We start from the raw sequence: 20,948 nt of genomic DNA, 5'->3' as shown, positions 1-20,948 counted from the left end.
ATTTATTAGTATGTCTAACTGCAGACTATAATTATTTTCATTAATGACTCATTAAATATAATAACTGCAGACCTGATGACCAAGAATATGTAAAACACAGAGAGCACATCTTTATAAGTAATAAATCAGAAACTGAGACATTTAACCCTTTATTAAATTATCCATCATCATTTATAAGTGCAAGGCTGATCAAATCTGTATCCGTTCTGTATCTGTAAACTAGACACTGGGCCCCTTTTAAATAATGAATGTTCGAGATCAAGTAACAGGACCTACCTGAAGACCTTTATGATGCGTTATTGTGTAGAGTATATTTCCATATTTCCAAACAAATTTAAAAAACACCTAAATCAAATTTCAGACAATGGACCTTGCCTTCTGAGGAGCCCTGGGTAATTCAGTCTAGTCTCTAACAGACACATTATACATACAAAAGTTGCTAAAGGTTCTGGTTAGTTTCAGACAGAAACGGAAAACTTAGCCAGAGAAAGAACAATTGTTCATTGACACTACCTCCTGAGGTTTCCTCCTCCAGAAACACTCATCTTCTGAGAAATACGTAACTGAATCACAATCTGCTATCCTGTCACTTCCACACAAACCAGGCAGAGAAACTGTTTCCTGGAAAATAAAGTAGGTTGACTTCATAATGTAGCCAATTTCAACACACGTTGATGTGTGAAATACAAATGCAAATGTTTGTGTGCTTTTCTGAAGTATCAAGCCAGTTTCTTCTCATTGTCAGTCTAATGCAGTTCAATCAATCAGTTAAGATTGTTAGTGTTGAGTACAAACCAGAAACACCCATATATAGGAAATTCATGTAATATAGCCAAGTGCTTAATATTTGAAAGCCAAAAAAGTTTGATACAAAAATGTATGTTTTAAAGCTAATTTAGATTTACACTCATGTGTATCCATGTTTAGACTCTATCTTGACCTTTGCCATGTAAAGAAGAGGGTCTAGTCCTCTCCCTGTTGTGTCTTTTTCTTTCTGAGACATATAGTCAAGGAGGCAAAAGCAATCATTTTTGACAGAATATTGCCCTGAAGGGTTACTCATCAACATCAAGACCAAGTGGCAAATTCGTGATGTATGTACATACAATTATTTAGAGGAGATTTTTGGGCCTCAAATGTCATTATAAAACTAATAAACCACTGAAACCACCTATGCTGTCACACAGCATGGACTATCATGTTCCTGTAGTCCTTGACATAATAGCCCTTAAATGCAGTGTAATCATCCAAATTGCACTGTCCACTGACAAAAAACTAAGTTCGAAAAGTTGCATAACATGCCCTACAGCTGATTCTGCTAGTGGTATACATCACTTTCAATTTTGATGACATTTTCTGTGGCTTTTCTGTTGGATGCCTACTAAATTGAGTGTGTTTATTTAAAAGTACAGATGTAGAAGTCTGTATTTCTCTGCTGGTTAACTGCATTGTAAAGAGAAATCTTGTAACTACCAGTTTTATAGGGACCAAGTGTTACAACAATCTAATTTGGGTTTACAGTGTAAAATTAAAAAAAAGGACTGCTTGCGTGTCAAGTGTAGTGAACAACAGATACATATCCTTTATCATAGTTTTTAAGAAGTGGTAAAGATACATTTTTGTTGCTGTAAAACATGACCAACACACACTTTTGTTTTGTAGTTCTTTTGTCTTTTTATTGTGTCTCACCACTGGAATTGATACAACCCAAGTAGGTCCACACTGCATGAAATTCACTGCATAATGGACATACAGCATTTCCAATACACAATGCGGACATCATGTGATGATTTCTGACCAGAGTAGTGGATTACTTTACAGAGATGTTACTTAGTGTATACTTTTATTCTTACAAAGGTGACTCTTGAGCTTTTCATCTCCATTTACTTTCAGTCAGAGTAGCATTCAACAGAAATTGAAAAACTAGAAGTAAATCCTGCTTTAGAACCTTTGCTCTAAATTACAAACAGGCTAAAAAGGCTTATGTGTTGCGAGAACGAATAACAGATTATACTTTGTACTTTGTGCTTAACCTACATTCTTCTCTTCTTGATCAAGTCTAGATTCTAAACCTTGAAAGCATTTGGCTGCCAAAGGATAAGTGACTGTTGAAACCCCCTGGCTCTGTATAGAACATGTTTTACTTCTGGCCTGCAATATGCTTGTTGAAGATGCCCTTGGCAGTATCGAGAGCGGCATCAGCTGGAACAGGTATGTGAGGTGCGATGCCAGCTCCCTCCCAGGCTGGTCCAGCAGCAGTGTCGGAGTGGACAGTGGGGATGCTGAGGAAGATGTTGGTCTCACCAACTTCGAATGTTTTGGGTGGATGGGAGCCTCCAGCGGTGGTCTCTCCAACGATCATAGCGCGGCCGAGCTTCTTCATGATGTAAACAAACTCCTCTGCTGCGTTTGAAGTTGCTCCACTGGTCAGGATGATCAGGCTCTTCTTGGAGCCATATCTTGTGCCTGAAAATGAGGGTGAAGTGGAGATAGAAGGGGTTAAAAAAAGATGAAGTACAGAAGTACAGTAATGAATGGCGGATAATAAAAAAGAGTTGAGGGAATGGGCAAGGGGTCCTGGATGAAGGTATAGGGTAGGACTGAGGGCATAGTTTACTTATAATTCCTAACCTAAAGGATGTAGAAAACAGATTAGGATTGGAAAATAAATCTCACTTGCTAAACAAAGATGTGTTCAATAATGACTTTACCCATCAGGGACTTTAAAGACCCTCCACATTGTTTTTTTATCTAAATGTAGGGGCCAGATATATCACACAGCCGTAGTAGAGGCTGTTACAATGAGTAAACTGTAATGGCTTGATCTCTTTTTCAATTACCAGTGAGTTCAGACAGGGTCAGGAGCTCAGTGGTGGTACCAGATGATCTGTCATACAGCTTGTCCAGCACGATTTGCTTGTCGGCATCAAAGAAGTAAGAGCAGAAGCCTGAGATGGCTGTTGTTGGGCCGCCAAGATTGTTCCTGCAAATGTAGTTACAGAAAACTTTGCATTAATAAGGGTCAGTTCATCTCATATAATCTTGGCAGAGGTGAGGTACCATAAGATGTTTTTAAGCAAAGGTTACGATAATTTAATTAATTAATTGAACAACTGATCAGCAAAATGTTCCTGTCCTTTTATTCCTGGGCCAAAATTTTATGTTTAACTTTGTACATTCAGTTAATCCTCTAAAAAATACAGAAATATCCATTATCAGTAAAAAAAAAAAAAAAAAAATCAATACTGCGCTTTTACTAACTTAATCCTCATTATTTTGACATGGACTGGTGAGCTTTAGCAGCTTTGGTGGATGATTGGTTTTCAAAAATGGACACACAGCATATTGAATAGCAGCTTTGACTTGGGCTGTGAGCAGAATTACCCACCTGAGGTCGATGATCATAGCATCAGTGTTGACAACTTTGTTCCAGACATGCTCAACAATAATCTGGGCAATGGCCTTGACCTCCTCGAAGTCTCCGAACATGTCAAAACGTAGGTAGCCAATGTTGTTCTCAAATATGTCAGTGTGGAAGGAGACTTTGATCAGGTCAATGTACATCTCTGGAGAATAGTCCTGTGGGAGAATGACAAGCACAATTTGCAGATTTGCACTGAGAGCGTGGCAAGGATCCTTTACTCATATTGTATATATCCTAATTTAATCATATTATCAATAGAGACTTTAAATTCATTCATTAGGATTTACTTTAGCTTAATCAAATCAGAGGATATGTGTTTTCACTGAACTGCAAAATCATATGGACGTATTTGTGAGAAGAAGTGCAAAAAAACATTTTGACACATCTTTTGTTTTTCTACACCCAAATAAATGTTTTAAGCTCTGAAAGTGGATAAAAGGACTTTAGTAAAACAACTTTGGTTGAGATAGTGACAATTACTATCTCAACCAAAAATCAATGTACAAAGGTCTTACCATTGGTGGCAGGGCTGGGGTGTTGCTGGTGGTCTTCAGGCTCTTGTCACCAGATAGTGTCTTCAGGTCAGCAGACAGCTTAGTCTCCAGACTGACCTTGGAGACAACCATGCTGTACTTGCCGTCTGCCAAGAGACCTTTCAGCTTTGCTGCAACATCAGTTCCAACATCCTCGAAAGCGTAGTTGTCAGCAATCAGGGTTGCAGACTCCTCAATGATGGCTGGAACTTGGGCACGGAGGTTGACGATCTTGATGGCGGTGGCAAGGGCATCCTCTGCATTGACTTCAACATCAGGGGTCACACCTGTAACCTCCCAGGTGGAGCCGGTGATGGGGTTGATGGACTTTGCAGTTGGCACAGTAACGTAGAAGTCAGTGTCTCCCACTTTGAATGTATCAACTTTCACTGAGCCACCGGCAGTCTTCTCACCAACAATGGAGGCCCTCTTCAGTTTTTGGAGGCAGTAGGCAACATCTTCAGCAATGCCCTTAGTGTTTTTACTGGTGAGGATGATGAGGGGTTTGGTTACACCGTATCTGTCCCCCAGAAGTGTGGACATAGACAACAGCTTAGTGGTGGTGTCTGAGGGACGGTCATACACACTGTCAATGTGAATGACAGGCTCGGCATCGGTGAAGTAAGACACAATGTAGGGGACTCCTGAGATGTCCCCGCTGCTGGTATAGCGCAAGTCAAAGATCAGAGCTGAAGTGTCCAGGATTTTATTCCAGACCAGTTCTAGGAGTAAAGGACCAACCTTTTCAGCAACTTCCTCCCCGAGGATGTGATCAATCCTCAAGTAGCCAATGTTGCCCTCAAGGATGTCGAGCTTGAGTGAGGTCTGGAGGACGGCAATGAGCTGCTCAGGGGGCAAGGGAGGCATCTGCGGGACAACCACTGGGACATAGTTTGGCTCATAGGTTACCTTCAGGCGTGGGTCACTGATTGTGGACTGGACTCCGCTGCTGAGGACATTAGCCAAAGTTTCAGCGTCAGGGATGTTGAGGATCTCCGTGTTGCTGCTGGCTGCTTCAATTGCCTCCTTCATTCCCTGCAGCTTCTCTGGTGAGCAGTAATTCTCCATGACAATTTTTGCCATGTCTACAATGAGGCTGGAGGAAAACGAGGCATGGATAAAGGCAACATTTCCCAAAACTAGCAGAGATGCTAGGAGAAAGAGAGCCTTAGCCATTTCTCTCAGTCAGAAAGAGGTTGAGTGGATGGCAAGTGGTTGCTGATGAGACGAACCTCCTTCTGCGAAGAGGTTCTTTGTCAAATGGCACTGTTGTGGCTGGAAGGTTTCTGTTAACTCACTTGTAAGAGGATTTACCCCACAATAAACCTCTAATCGTATTATCCTGAGTCCTTCTGTAAGACAATAATAACCCTGCCAAGTAGGTGTAGTAACCAGGAGTTGTTTCCAAAGATACTGGTCTTAAATTAACACAAGGTATTTTGAACATTTATTTAAAGCTACCAGTGTCATATAAGGTCAGTTTTGTAAGTGACAAATATCTAGAAAGGGATTAAGGTCTGGTGAAAATACTCATCCTGTTACGATTAGTGGCCATTAATTATTGATCCCCTTGGTGTCAGTATGTAAGTGGAAAAGTACTTTTGTTTTCGAAGATGAAAACACAAGACTCATTGTTGTAACAACTCTTGCGAAAATTCATGACTGCCATAAAACTCAACACACAACTTAAAGTGTATGACTTCTCAATAATTCTTTCATTGCCAAAGAGGAATATAGAAAAGCATTTTTAAAATAAGAATGACCACTAAATTGTTTATTCATAAATATTCATAAATGGTACACATGTAATGGCAGCAGTGTAGTTGAGCTGGTGACTGTGTCTGTTTCCTTTGGAAGTGAACGACAAGATTCATTTTTGGTTTGTTTGGTACCTGCTCCCTCTGCTGGTAGGTTGTGCCGTTAGGAAAAAAACAAGCTCTAGACATCATTGTACCAGACTGAAAAAACACAGTGCAAAGCAAAAAGCAAACAATGGCAAGAGTTCAAAGACATTTACAAAAAAAAACCCCAAAAAAACAAACATTGTCAAACATAATGAAATACATTTACATGCATACAATATGCATTAACAACATATAACTGATCCATTCATTTTTCATGCACAAATATGGGCTGACAGAATATTCACCTCACTAAGCATTATATTTAAAATGTCATCAAAGGAAATAACACACAAAATGATGAGGGGTTATACTGTAGGTCATCCTATAACTGATGTTTGGTGCATATTTAAAAACCTTAAAGTTGTTTTATTCACACTAAAATGAAACAATTATAATGCAAAGGGTTTATTAGACATATCCTCTATAATGTTTTTAATGGATAATAAGTAGATTTGAGGTATAATCCTATCCATATCTAATAAGTGCCTTGCTGTAATGGGATTTACACCGAATCTATACTGTACATTGTACATTGTATTGTATTATCCATTAAAAACATTATATAGGATATGTCTAATAAGCCCTTTGCATTATAATTGTCTCGTTTTAATGTGAATAAGTGTACAAAGTCATTCAATGCAAATCTCTCTGAGTTAAGGTAGGGAGACATAAATGTAAAATTAATTACCACCAAGTAAATTTCACAGCAGAGACAGCTTTTTGGTGTTGGATTCAGGCAGTTAATACAAATACCAAACAAATACATTTTGTGTTTAACACTACCCATGTAAAAATATTTCCCACGACTGTAGGCTTCTGAAACCACATGACGCTAAAACCGAAACCAGAAAAATGAAATTTGTCCTGTGATGACAGCTCTCTTATACAAGATGACCTCCCCTCTAATAACACAGTAGGGAAAGCCCTGGGATACATTACTGACTTTAAATGAAGGATCAATTGGCAAAAACATCACTCAACGATTACATTTCATTACAGGTTTTAAAGTCTGTTTTATGTGCTGTAGCTGTGGTTAGTGGACCACATCACTGATTTGTGTGCCACTTTAACTACAAAGTCGCTAACACATGCAGCTTTTCAAAACTATACTCTAATTGAAGTGGTGCTAAACACAGGACAAAATGAACTTATCATTTTTAGTTGAAATGAGAATACAAAGAAACTATGTCCCTTTGTCTGTCTTCAACAGCCTTGCTGCAATAATCCTCTGTGCTACAGGAAGAGCGTCATTTGCCTGGGCAAAAACATGAGGCTCAAGCCCTGCAAGGCTCCACACTTTTCCAGTAATGGCACTCAAAACAACCTGGTTAGGAATGGAAGCATACAGGATGCTGTCCCTGATCTGATAAGTTCCACTCGATAAAGACCCTCCAATTGTTGGCTCCCCAATGATTGTGGCCCGATTCAGGTCCTTCATAGTGCGGGTAAACACTTCGGCTGCTGACCCTGTCATATGACTGGTCAGGATGTAGATGTCCTTTGAGGACCCATACCTTTGACCTCTGATCTGAGACAATGTCATGACCTCTGTCATGGTGGTTGTGGTGCGGTCGAAAACAGTGTAAAGATGCCGCAAAGGTTCAGTATCAAAGAAATAGGTGCACAGGAGGGGAATGGCTGTTGAATAACCACCAGTGTTGTACCTCATGTCAATTATGAGGGCATCTGTGTTCAATATCTTGCTCCACACAGACTTTATTAGCTGAGGCCCAATGGCTTTTACCACCTCTATATCTGCCATCATGTCAAACCTTAGATAGCCAACATTTCCTGGCAGAAGTTCAATTTTAAACAGAGCGTCGATTATATATCCCACTTCTTCTGCTGTAGGGATCTTTGGGACATCATGAATTGACTCAGGCTCAACATCACAAAGGAAGATGTGGAGGCGGTGATCGCCTGAAGTATCTTGGAGGTCTGCTGTCAGCTGAGATGCAAGAGATTCAAAGTCAACCACTGACCAGTAAAAACCTTCAGCCCATTTACTCAGCAGCACACTACTGACCTTTAGTGCAACTTCATGGATTGCATAGTGCTTTTCTAACAATTTCCCAGTTTCCTCTATGAGGGACCTGAGCCCATTGTGAAAATCTGCAATGTCATGAATGTGGTCCACAGCTTCCTCAGCTAACACAATAGCATCAGGGACTACACCACCTCCCAGCCAGCATTCCCCATTGTTGTCTATGAAGTTTATGAAGGGCACAGTGATGGCAATATATGTTTCCTCTATTTGAAATGTCTTTGAGTGCATCAGGGTACCAGATGTGATTTCCCCAATGACTGTGCCACGATGTAGGGACTGCATCAGGTAAGCAAACTCCTCCCCAACGCTTGCTGTGTAGTAACTGGTAAACACATAAACCCCACGTTTGGAGCCATAGGTTGGACCTGTAATTCTGGGCAGAGAGCCATGTTCTGTTGTTGTGTTCTGAATACGGTCATATATTGTGAAAAAATTATAGTTCTGGGAGGAATCCTGCAGATAAGACAATATAAGGGCCAGAGAGGTTGAGGATCCACCAGTGTTATAGCGCAGATCAATAATCAGGTTATTAGTGTCTTTAAGGGGCTCCCACACCTTTTTGCCCATGAGCTCATCAAATTTATCCACTGCAGACAACATGACAAACTTGTCAAACCGGAGATAGCCAGTATTGCCAGAGAGAATTTCCACTTTGAACATTGTATCAACCATTGCTTGTAATAATTGCGGATCATCTGGGACTTTGTAAAGCTCAGGGTCCTCCTCTACAATGGCAGCATTGTTTTGCATGTATTTAATGATCAGTCGTGGATCTTCGGAAACATTCTGGAGTTCCTGGTTGAGAAAGACTGCAAGGTCCTCCTCCGATACGATAGAGAATAAGTCTGTAGATTGTAAATGTTGAAGAAGAGCTGGAACTCTGTCAGTGAATGCATAGAACATCCCAATTATGTCTGAAATATGCTGTACAGCTTTTGGAATGGCACTCCTCACAACCAGAAGGGACTTGGCTTTTGCAACAGCTTCCTTGGCATTGACGTTGACTGTCGGGGACACGCCACTTACTTCCCAGCTCTGGCCTGTGATTGGACTGACAGATCTTGCCACAGGAACTGTTATGTAGAACTCTGACTGGGCGATCCTAATCTTTCTGACTTTTACTGACCCACCAGCAGACCGTTCTCCAACTATGATCGCCCTCTTTAGGTGTTTCAGTGTATATGCCACTGCTTCAGCGGCCCCAATGGTACGCTTACTGGTCAAGATAATAACGTCCTTCTTCTTTCCATATCTTTCTGCCATTATTGATGGCATGGTCCACAACTCCCTGGTTGTATTTGAGGGCCTGTCATACACAGTGTCAATATGAATGATGGGTTCAGAGTCCAAGAAATAAGAGATTATAAAGGGAACTCCAGACTGCTCTCCAGCTGTGCTGTACCTCAGGTCAAAGATCAGTGAGGACGTGTGAGCAACTTTGTCCCAGATGTTGTCCCTCAGCAAAGAGCCAAGCTTTGTTGCTGTCTCCTCCCCAATGATCCTATCTATACGCAAGTAGCCAACGTTATTTTCAAGGATATCCAGCTTGACAGAGTTCTTCACCAGTCGGATCAGTTGGTCTACTGGGAGAGACGGCAGCATCGGTGGCATCACTGGGACAAAATTGGGCTCATATGACACAGTCAACCGTGGATCGTTCAGCGCCCCTTGTACTCCAACTGTGAGCACAGCTGCCAGGGTCTTTCGGTCTGAAATCTGTAGGATTTCTCCGCTGTTGATGGCATGTTGGATAGCCTCCTGCATCCCAACCAGGTTCTCAGGGAAGCAGTAGTTCTCCAGCAGAATCTTTGCCATTTCTAACACCAGAGCTGGCTGGAATGATGAGTTTGCAGAAAGAGTAAATAGGAGAAGCATCATTACCAGTGGTGGTGTTTGTTGCGCCATCACTGATAGAGAGAGAACTACTCTGTCTACCTTTTCACTGGGTTGTGTTAGTTCATTTGTCTGTATAGAGAGATGATGGGTTTTGTAGGAGGGAACACTGTCATTGTCATGGTTTTCTTTTTTTTTGGACAACAACATCAATGTAAGAGGCTTTTGGCCCCAATAAACCTTTAATCGCATTATCTGTAGTGCTTCAGCCAGCAGACAATCGCACAAAACAAAAATGGATAAATCAGAGGTGCAGTTTCTAACCTTTTCTCACAAAAACAAAATACATGTTTGGGTTCTTCTTTAAGGTGACTTATACAGTTACTTTGTCTTTGTCTAAAAGACTTCTTAAATGTAATTGACACATTTTAATACTACATTATAGTCTAATTTAGGCTTGAATTACAGTCCATTATTTTCCAATTTACCATTTTATAGTATTTATCCTATATTTGACAACCTCAATGTTTCTTTTAGATACAAAATTTAAGCCTAAGAAATATGTTCAGGGTGGGCAGATAAGTGCGAACACCTGATCAAAAACTCTCATGCTCTTTCTCCCTCCATCTCACTCTCTCTCTCTCTCTCTCACTGGTCTGTTATGAAGGCTTATGGCTGTGTATTTTGGTGCTGTTGATAGCTTTAGGGGTCATGTCTGGGTCGTTTTCCTGATGACATGATTACACAGTTCGTGGTCACGTGGCAAAGCCGTCTTAAAACATGCAGGATCAGAATTGGGTAAAAAAACAAAAGGTTGATTGGAAAGTCTTTATCTGGATTGAATGCTGAATTATTTGCTCACTTCCCTCTTTGTCCTGCTTTGGTATTTTTTTCCACATTATTGTTTCACCTAGTTTCTTGTATTTTTTAATCAACATTTTTACCTTTTCACTTAGTGGATCATGTAACAATGAAAAGTGTCCCTCTGAATTTTACAGACTTGCAAGTGCCAAGATGACAAGTTTTCACTTTTTAATTTTAATTCAGACTATATATTTTTGCTGAAGGTTTAGATCTGTGCATTGAGCTTGCACCTGACATCTATGACATAGTAAGTTAAGACCCTGATCCAGACATTTTTGCAGCTCAGAATTATGTAGCCAGACTTAATCTGTTTCTAAATGCTAACCGGTGCCCAGCTAATCTTAAAGTCTTAAGTTTTAATACGGCCTCACACCTTACATAATACAACCCCCTTGCCAGTTTCCAGGATGGCAATCAATTGTTATGAAACACTGTATTCTGCTACTATTCTATTTGTCATCATGTGTAAAATACAAAAAAAGTTACAGCAGTGGCTTAGATATTAAAACTCCCTAACTTGTCTGTGTTACTGTCAAAACAATTTTATTTCAGTGAACTGATTAGCCAACATCATGAGGATTTGAAAAGAGATTACCATTTGCATCTGTAAATTTTGCCCTAAAAAACATCACTAGTATCTGCAATGCAAGTTGAAATGGGGGAAATGCCTTTTTTAATTAGGAGCGTCAAGCTTATGTTGGTGTATATTGTAAATTTGCACTGCATTACATTGCATTGCATTGGGGAGCATAATACTGTAAGTGTGGATTTTTCAGTTTTGGGTTGATAGGGAATGCTAAGGCGCAACATGCAGGGCTATGTAATGTCAAAATAAGCTGCACTGTTGTCTCATCAGCTATACATCCTTGATGATTCAATATGCCATGCATAGATACAAGTATGCAGCAACAATTACAATAGAAACCTAAACTGGAACCAAAGTATAAATAGTACAAAACTATATAGATCAATACAAGATTTTCATATTTACAGATGGGTGAAAAGAACTGGAATTGCATTCTTCATCCTTTGTTGTGAGAACAGTGAAAAAAAAAAGTGCATTAGACCACCTTTCAGTGTACACAGTTGAATTACTTGTAATCTTGTTAACATTGCAGTAGGTGGAAGAAATTCACAAACCCAGTGTCATTATTGCATCTGATTTCTGCTTTCAAGCATTAACTCTGGTAACTCATCATATTGTGTGCAGAATATTGTTTATGGATTCTTTTATGTGCTACTGAGGCTACATTATAGGGGATTGGATGTCTCCTTCCTTTGGGTTCCTGCTCATGTAGGGGTGGAAGGAAATGAGATGGTAGACATATTGGCTAAACAATCAGTAAAACCACAGTTAACTGACAAATAAATATCATTAAGTAAATTGGAGGGTAAAACTATGATAAAGGATTATCTGCAACAATTTAGGCATTTTAAATTGACTTGCATGCTGCTGATGACTACTGCCAGGGAGTATCTTATTAGGCCAAAGCCAACTGAGCTAATTATTTTCTTGGCTTTCTGAAGATGTATAATGGGATTGCCTGTCTTGTTATTTGTGCTATTTTGAAAAACAAGCTATTTTTAAATATCCCAGAAGGACATGTAAGTGTCTGCATGAACCCTCATCGGTCCTGTCACAGGGGTTTCAGCTCTGATAAGGATGTGTCACTGACTTCAAATATTTACAAAGCTAATATTGTGCAGTATGAACCCAAATTGGAATAGTTTGATATTATATTTTAGGCTGTCAGAGTTCACGAAAGTCATTTTCTTTCTTATATTCAGTTTCTACTTTTTCCTGCTCATTTTATTTATTGTTTGTTTTATTTTGTATTATCCTGTTTTTATCCCATAACACAAGGGTTGTTTTTGTGCTTTTATTTTTCCCATGTGTCAATCAAACACAGTTGTAGAAAGAGGTCTAATCAGGCAAAACAAATTAAAGGAGCAGTAGCAAAAAAGAAACTCTGGTGGACAAAAAAACTGGACAACAAATAAAAACACAGCTTTAAAATACCCTGGTGGTAACATGTAAATTTGCAAATGCTTATACAGTACATGACTACACCAACTTTAACAGAATATCATCTGCTATAGAGGAACCTCTTGGCAGTTTCTGGTCGCTGCTGAGTGGATACACAGCTGTTTTCACTGCCATCTAACGAGGAGTGAGACACACTCATAACTTACTGCAGGATTCAAGGGTCCCCACTGCTACTTTGGTGGCAGATACATCCCATAAGAGTGTTTAGGCACTGTGTCTTCCCAATAAAGTGTTCTTTTAACATTTCCATTTTACAGTGAATGAGAAAAATCTCAGATGTAGCACTGCCATTCTCCAGCTTCTCCACAGTTTACCAAAACCTTTGTCAAAGCAGACATTTTGACTTGTCATGATAGGAAAGGCACAGGTGTTACTAACAACCTTGACAATGGTTTTGTTGTGACAATCGGAAAATGAGCCAATAAGCACAATATCAAATCAGGCAAATGGAATTATTCATCATCATTTTATTATTTACACCTGTGCTTTGTCTACTACCATTTCAACACTCCTCCTTGCTCTCTCTGCCAACTTCAAGTGCCAAGTTCAACTGGAACTTTTTCAGCTGGTGTCAACCATTCACTACAAGGGGATGACAGGGTGGTCAGATTTAAAGCACAGCTGCACTCACTGTGGTCTGTTCACAGCTATGGGCAAAACCTAAAAGAGAATTTGAACGTAAATCACACGCACAAATACAATTTTCTCCCAACTGGTAATCCTTTGGAACCATTCCCAGAACAAACAGCTGCAAAGATCCACAGATGATGGTTAATTATAGACAGTACAATTTGTAGAGAGGGGAAAATCTGTCTCCCTGACACATTTAAAACATATCAGCATAAGATAAAAAATCTCTTCTGTTACACTCAATTGTTATCTTGATAACTGAAAGCAAAGGATCCACTCAACCAGTCACAATAAGTGACTTTGAACATGCTATTAAAATCGTTACCTCCTCTTGTGAGGTTTCTGTTACAATTGAAAATGCATCATGTATGAAACTTTAATTCAGTTTAACTGCAGTTACTGTATGCTGTAAAACTGTATGACTTTCACCCAGTGAAATCCTGTGGGAAGCAAATAATTAGCTGGAATTAGTGGAGTGACTGAAATGTTTTTGAGTTTTAAGTGAGGCATGATTGTGGGAAAAGTTTTCAGTAGAGTGTAATTCTGGAGAGACCTATTTGTTTAATGATCACATTTATTTTATTTAAAATAGGAGCAAAAGTAGGCAACAAGTCAGCCGTGGTAAATTGTATTTGTATAGAATTTAGAAGGCTTCATCAAATAGGTTTGTGAGAGTGCATGTTACCGAATACTGTATATATGTGATGAGCAATGTAAATGAAATGAGTGATTGCAAATTTATTTTTGTGACACAGATTTTTCTAGATATTTTTTAATTTATTTCAGGGTTGGAAAACATCAGAAATAACATGTAGACATCATGAGATATACAGTAAAATCTTTCAGCTAGAAGGTATATGGTTTCATTTTTTTAGGGTTAGCAGCTTGTCTATGAATTTGGAGGATTTTTATTAAAAGGATGATATCTGCCTGATATCTGCTGCAACAGCAGCAATGTAGCATAATAGCTAGGCATACTGTACAGTTCCCATATCTCTATGTGCTTACACACTACTTCATATATATATTAATATAAACAAATTACAATAGTAATGTACAGATTTACATTATGTCTAGCACAAGATTAGCAGATGAACAGCTGTGATTAAATGTCATCCTACTACTGCCAACAGGTCAATTTTACACCTCACATATAATCGAAATTACTTAATACAAACATGGCATTGCTAATGGATCTGGTTTCCAAAAAAAATGTATGGATGTTTTTTAAAATTTCTTTTGTAGTTCTTACTTGTCATTTTTTATTCTTTTTTTTCATTGACTACATAAAAAATAATACACTTCTACTGGCAAAATACCATAAATTGAAACAGCAAGACATATGGTCAAGCTTTTCAATGTGTATTAAATATATTATGTAAACATCTGATTTTTATGGTTTTCTGTTTTGTCGTGTTAAGCTAAAAACCTTAAAAAGCTGTCTTTTTTCAGTTTCACATATGGATCTATTTTGTTTGGAAAATATGGGTATGGAGGTTGTTATACGACCTATCACCAGTGAACATCAGCCTGTAATGAATTAAATGCAGCAAAACCATTACAATCGTCTGTGATGCAACAAGTTTACACCAATTCTACCTGCACCCACACTCTGCCACCTTCATCTCCTCATATAGGTATCTGATAGTGAGGCGCCCATTCTCCTGATACATGACAGTGATGGGGTCCAGTTTGATGGGGACACAACACGCCATGTTGGCCTTCTTGGGGTTCCTGATGTTGATCAGCGTCTGGATGAGGGCATGCTTGGACGGGGTTGTTTCATCCGTCAGTGGGTGGTAACACAATCCTCGACATTGAAATGCATCATATTCTGGAGGTGCCACGATCCAGCTGTCCCAGCCGATATCCTTAAAGTTTACTTTGAGCGAGGTCCGTCTGCAGTACTCCCTCTCAGCCTTTCTTTTCCTCCTCCGTGGGTGCTGAGCCTCCAGAATCTGGTTTTGAAGTTCATCCCCTCTGTTCCAGTCAGCACCTGAGTGTAAGATGGCTTCTTCTTCATGCAGGATCATCTCTTGTAGTTCCTTCTTTGTCTCCTTCTTCCTGCTTCCCAGGTCATCTGAGAAGACTATTAAAGCTGCTGAAGTGTTATCTCCAACAGACATACTCATATTTAAACAGCCAGCTGCTCCTTCTCCAGAAAGCCCACAGTCCTTTCCATCCACCACTACATCAAATCCAGTCATTCCATGGCCTGACATGATCCAGCTCTGAATAGCTGTAGTCACATCCAATGTCACCCACGTGCTCTGCAACCCTGTCACCTCTCGGCCAACCAGTAGTTGGGTTGTAGATTTGAAATCGTTGTAATCCACTTCGCAGACTTTGACGGTGGTCTTGAAACTGTGGGAGGTGACACTTGACCTGGCATCCGGGAGGAAGAAAAGCTGTAGTTCAGCAGTGGTGATCTTTTCATGGCTGGGGATGCTGATGTTGAACAGCAGCCTTTGCTTTGACTTTGTGCCATTTGTCATTGAATGAGTTATATCTGTAGAGATAGGAAGAGGTCAGAGGTTTTATCTAAAACTGCAACTGAAAGTTTGTGCTGTCTGATGGGGGGTTACATGGGAGAGAATCACTATTCGGTATGTTTTTATTTGGCCATAGTATTTCAGTCTTTGGAAGCAGTAATTAGGCTATGATGGGTCAATAAATGACTGTATTGCAACTATTCAATGAAAGAGGTGTTCTGGGATACTTATAGAGCAAAGGTTTTCCAATCTGCAAAGGGGGTCTCAAGATAAATCTGAGGGGTCCTGAGGTGAATAACAAGAGAAAAAAACAGAAAACACATATTTCTGCTACCCAAAATTATATTCTTTAAAAAAAGGGGGGAAAAAGTAAGTTTTTACTGGACAATTTTACCTCATTGGGGCCTAAAATGAAGAAAAAGAACACTTTGGGTGAAATGGCTGCAACCAGTGATGGGGAGTCTCAAATATATTGCTTCAAAAAGGTTGGGACACCACATTATGAGCTTACCACAGAGTGCAGCTGAGACTGATTGCAATGTTAATTTTGGAAGTATATAATCATAAACCAAAGTACTTGAAATTTAGATTTCACTGCATGAAAACTCTGAAAATTTTAAAGACTGACCAAACCACCGATTGACAGACCAACATTGCCATCAATTGCCATAAAACCAGGATACTAGCATAGTTCTAAAAAACCTGAATGGATAATTTAACTATTAAACCTTTTACTTGCCAGTAAAATCTTATTGCATATATTCCATGTTTTTCTGTAGCTACAAACAGGAAGGAACCTCTATTAAGTCACATGTTGATAATATGAACCAGTTATTCTAACAAGCTAACCTAAACTATTCATTTTGGCAGGGAGGTAGAGAGTTCCAGCAGCTACAAGGTTGAGGGTTATCATTATTAACAGGGAGTGCCTCCCTTCCATATAAGATTATTTCACATTGTACCTTGAACAGTGAAGCTTCGTATGACATCAGACTGAGGGAATGCCATGCTGTCAGATGCATACTTGTTGTAGAGCTCCATCATGAATTGAGGAGGGTAGATCTTGCTGTGCTCTTGAGGAACATCTGACAGGTTGAGTTTCCTCAGAAAGTCCTCCTTCATGGTTCCCAGGAGGTTCTCCATGTTCGAGTCCATGTCTTCCTCCTCCAGAAGAGCCTCCTCTGGCAGCTGAGAGTAAAATCCCTCTGGGTCCCCTCTTTGAATGTCATTATTGAGAGGCTTACAGGTGCAGGAGCCAGTAGAAACCATCAGACTCAAACACAACTGGAGCAGAAATGTTCTTGAGTTCTGCATTTTGAAATGAGATTCTTTCTACTCAGACGAGCTGGTGCAAACTTTACCTTCTTCCCAGCACGAAAACAGACTTTGCGATGGCAAGGTTTGAAAATGGAGATCCCCAATGCAAGGACCACTGTCCTGATGTCCGCTCCCATGCTCCCAGAGTAAACACTGAATCTTGTGTCAACCATAATAGTAGTTTGGACATGCTTATCGCTGCTATTGATACCTTATTTTAAGCCTTGTTATCAGTAGAAGGCTGGCTGCTAATGAAGACACTGTAAACACTTGACAGCGATAATGAGAGAACCAGTGGAAACTGTGAGGTCACTGACAAACAGGCATTTTCATAAAATGCCTTTTCCCAGCTTGAGGGTGAAAGAGGCCAGTGGAACAAAACTGTAATCACTTAGAAGAAACACATAGCCTACATCACACTGTGTTTTTTACCACCACCATCATGTCTCTTTTCTTAACTCATGTCCAAACATGCATAGGTGATGTAGCTGCTACAGATACCAAAAAAAGTTTTAGGCACTTCAGATGTTTCGATTCTTATCCATAATGTAATACCATCAGGAAGTCATGTGATTGATTTGAACCAAATTTATTCTACAATGACCCCAAACATACAGACAAAGTCATAAATAACTATCTTTAGCAACAAGAAGGAGTCTTGCAACAGATGCTTTGGCCCCGACAAAGCCCTGATCTCAACATCATGGAGTCAGTCTGGGATTACACGAAGAGACAGAATCAGCTGAGATACAGAAATGTGCCAACGTCTCCAAGATGCAGGAACAACCAACCTGCCAAGTACCTGGAAAAACTGTGTGCGGGTGTACCGAGGAGAGTTGCTGCCCTTTTGAAGACAAAGGGTGGTCACAACAAATATTGATTTCATTAAGGTTTCTTCTATTTACTTAACTTTGATGTTGGTTTATCTGTGGCTAACATTAGCTGACATCTAAATGAAAGTACTTTGGAATTACCTGGAGTGGCATATCTTCTCTTTAGTAGATGCTAACAGCCTCCCCAAACTGCTAGCATCTGCCTTAGCTTGTCCATCCGTGTCTCTGACCAACCCTCCATCAAGCTCCCAGTAAGACAGCGAACAAGCTGACCCTGAAACTGTTGAAGTAACAGCTACTGTGCTACTGGGAATAGTAACTGTAATTTAATTGCTGAATTTCACTTCTCATTACTGAAAAAGTAAGGAACGTGTTACTGTCCAATACTGGCATTAGAGAACATAAATACATTATTTCACATAATATAGAAGGTTTACCAATATGATCAGGAGTACCACTTAAAAAAATCATCATTGACCCATCAATTTATTCTAAACTGCTTTGAAATGGATTAGTATAATAAATGGAAGAATATTTACAAACTTAGTACAGATCTAATATATCTCCTGTATAGAAAATACAGAGCGAGCAAGATACTCTGCTGGTGGTGGCTCAGCCATTTCACTTCTGTTCATCCATCCATTTAATCTGAACGGGGTCAGGGAGGACAGTCAGCTCACAAAGTACGCCTTGGTCAGGTTGCCAAGGGCTCACAGGGCTAATGCATGACAGACAATTATTGACTTGTGTTTTTCTGCACTGCATTCCCCAGTGAACGCCTGTCAGTGGAGAGGTGCGGACAGTATTAATACACATTACTCTCTGGCATTTCTGTAGATGAAGGGCACATTTATGTAGTTTATGTCCCTTTTTGTTTTCTGTTCATCCATGATGGATATCTCTGACTACCCAGTGTCTTCTGTTTCTCCCAAACATAACATAAAACACTTTTTCTAAAGAAAGAACATCCAGACACTGACTGTGAATGACACTTATGAATTGATAAAGGCTGATACTGGGACTCTATAAAGTCTGATAGGCATGAGAACAGAAATTATTTCACAACATTGGCAAGATGGACAAAGACATGATGATGGTGGCCTTCATCACTACATCCAGTATGTCCTAGATGGATCATGGGATAGCTTCTGTGGGGGGTTCAAGCCCAAATCACAAGCCAATGTAACTGGGGACGTTGGCCTGAATCCGGCCTATCTTGGAATTTCTGCCTTTCACCCATGCAGTCACTTGCTGGTTCATGCCGAGTTTCATAGAAATGCTTTCATTCTTGGCTTTTCAGGCTGTTAAGGGTTCCTCTCTATGGAGTCCATCAGTGATGAAAGGCGACAACAAAATCTACTGGCATAGATGCAGCAAATAATGTAGGCATGCAGGAGCAAAACAAACACAGCAGGGAAAAGTGGATGGAGAAAGGTCTGTTGTGAAACTGTGGTGATTAGATTATTCAGGGCTGTGTTATTACTGTGTTGAGAAATATGTATCAAAAATAGTCAAATTACAGGGTTTGATGGCTGATATTGACGGTATGCTGACGTTGTCGGTGGTTAATGTTTTGACCCATTATCCAACATGACTTTTAATGTCCGGAAATTCATAAATATCTCAAGTGTTTCCTCCCTAATTTCTTTCTTATCATGGTGCAAAAGCATTTCAAACAGCTTCAAAGAACATTAAAACTCTCAGAACAATTTTTTAAATTCTTAATTAGCTCTTTAAAGCAGCACTACCTGATTTTTTTCACCACATGGCAGTGGTATAAACTGTAACTACAAAACTGATATATTATCACCTTTAAAAGTTGTTACAGCCACGTGTCAGTAGACAGTTGTTTTTTAAAAATATCTAGCAGACATGGAGCAATGTTAGGGAACTATTGGGAGCCAAGCTTCTGGCCATCTGATGGATGTAAACATTCACTCTCCTGATAGCTCTTTTTTGTTTTTTTTACTAACTCCTAAGGGAAATATGTGGCCCTCAAGCAGCTAAAGGCTCCAAAGGCTAAAGGCTATGTCCACCAGCTAGTTGCTAACTTTCTCTTTCTGTTGTTTGGTGTTGTCTGCCTAATGTGTATGGAAATGACTTTGAAAGTGGTGAGTGGGAAGGGAAACAGTAAAGTTGCAGACGATAAAAGCAAAACAATGAACTCAAATATGCTATATGCTCTGTAGGGCTGAGGAGAACTGCGGAGCTGGGTCATAATTCTTGAGGGTCATGAGGTGGGGACACTCACCGCTATCACTTATTCAATGCTGTCAGAGAAAGTCTACATTACATTATATTACTGGTTTTATATCAAAAATGAAGCAAAAATGTAAATAAACATTTACAATATAATCACAAAGGTTTTCAGACTTCTTAATTGCAGCTTTGTTCAGAGAGGAAACTCTATCATAATATTTGACGCAATGACTGGCCATTTTTAATAAAAAAATTAACATCAGCATATTACAACAATGTATGAACCAATCTTTTAAATAACCTCCATGTAAGTGTAAATGTATGGTAGTTATAGAAGATATGGCAAAACATACTGTATGTCAAATGTATAGTCTATACTTTTTATACTTTTTACTTCAAAGTAAACAAGTATCTTTGACTGTATGTACAATTCAGTTTATTTCCATATTAAGCATACACTATATTTATGATTTGTCAAAGTACACAGCATATAACTATTCAAATACACTTTTAGCCATACAGTTACAAGGGTGGATACATCTATCCCTTTTGAATTATTATGGAAATCTACTATCATTACTGTACAAACTAGAAACTGTACATGTCATTTGGGTACACAGTATTTATGTCTATGAGGGAAAAATACTGAATAGCCACAGGAGGTACATTAACCTTTTCATTTAAAAGTCCCCTCAACTTTCCCAAAATGCACAGCAGGTGGCAGCAACGCACTATTTTTTTCTGTGGTGTAGCATAAAGCAGACACATGCTGCACACTGTTCTGCTATATTAAATCTCAATTGTTGTCAAAGCACACTCATTATA

At 39.4% G+C, this 20,948-nt stretch overlaps 3 protein-coding genes across 3 annotated transcripts; all 3 read right to left on the bottom strand.

Moving 5' to 3' along the window:
• Positions 1-2,140: 2,140 nt before the first annotated feature.
• Positions 2,141-5,175, bottom strand: LOC134003724 (retinol-binding protein 3-like). Its single transcript, XM_062442998.1, has 4 exons — positions 3,940-5,175; positions 3,389-3,579; positions 2,841-2,983; positions 2,141-2,466 (listed from the first exon to the last, which is right to left on the bottom strand). The coding sequence occupies exons 1-4, from the start codon at positions 5,131-5,133 to the stop codon at positions 2,141-2,143; spliced, it is 1,854 nt and encodes a 617-aa protein (XP_062298982.1). The 5' UTR covers positions 5,134-5,175.
• A 1,869-nt stretch (positions 5,176-7,044) lies between these two features.
• LOC134003831 (retinol-binding protein 3-like) lies at positions 7,045-9,813 on the bottom strand. The gene has a single exon (XM_062443184.1). The coding sequence runs from the start codon at positions 9,811-9,813 to the stop codon at positions 7,045-7,047; it is 2,769 nt and encodes a 922-aa protein (XP_062299168.1).
• A 3,388-nt stretch (positions 9,814-13,201) lies between these two features.
• On the bottom strand, positions 13,202-17,228 carry gdf2 (growth differentiation factor 2). Its single transcript, XM_062442430.1, has 3 exons — positions 17,136-17,228; positions 16,737-17,058; positions 13,202-15,791 (listed from the first exon to the last, which is right to left on the bottom strand). The coding sequence occupies exons 1-3, from the start codon at positions 17,226-17,228 to the stop codon at positions 14,878-14,880; spliced, it is 1,329 nt and encodes a 442-aa protein (XP_062298414.1). The 3' UTR covers positions 13,202-14,877.
• Between the last annotated feature and the right edge of the window lie 3,720 nt (positions 17,229-20,948).

The sequence above is a fragment of the Scomber scombrus genome, chromosome 21 (genome assembly GCF_963691925.1).
Source record: "Scomber scombrus chromosome 21, fScoSco1.1, whole genome shotgun sequence".
In the NCBI taxonomy this organism is placed as follows: Eukaryota; Metazoa; Chordata; class Actinopteri; order Scombriformes; family Scombridae; genus Scomber; species Scomber scombrus.
The sequence above is the reverse complement of the archived record's forward strand: the minus strand, read 5'-3'. Positions and strand labels throughout refer to the sequence as shown.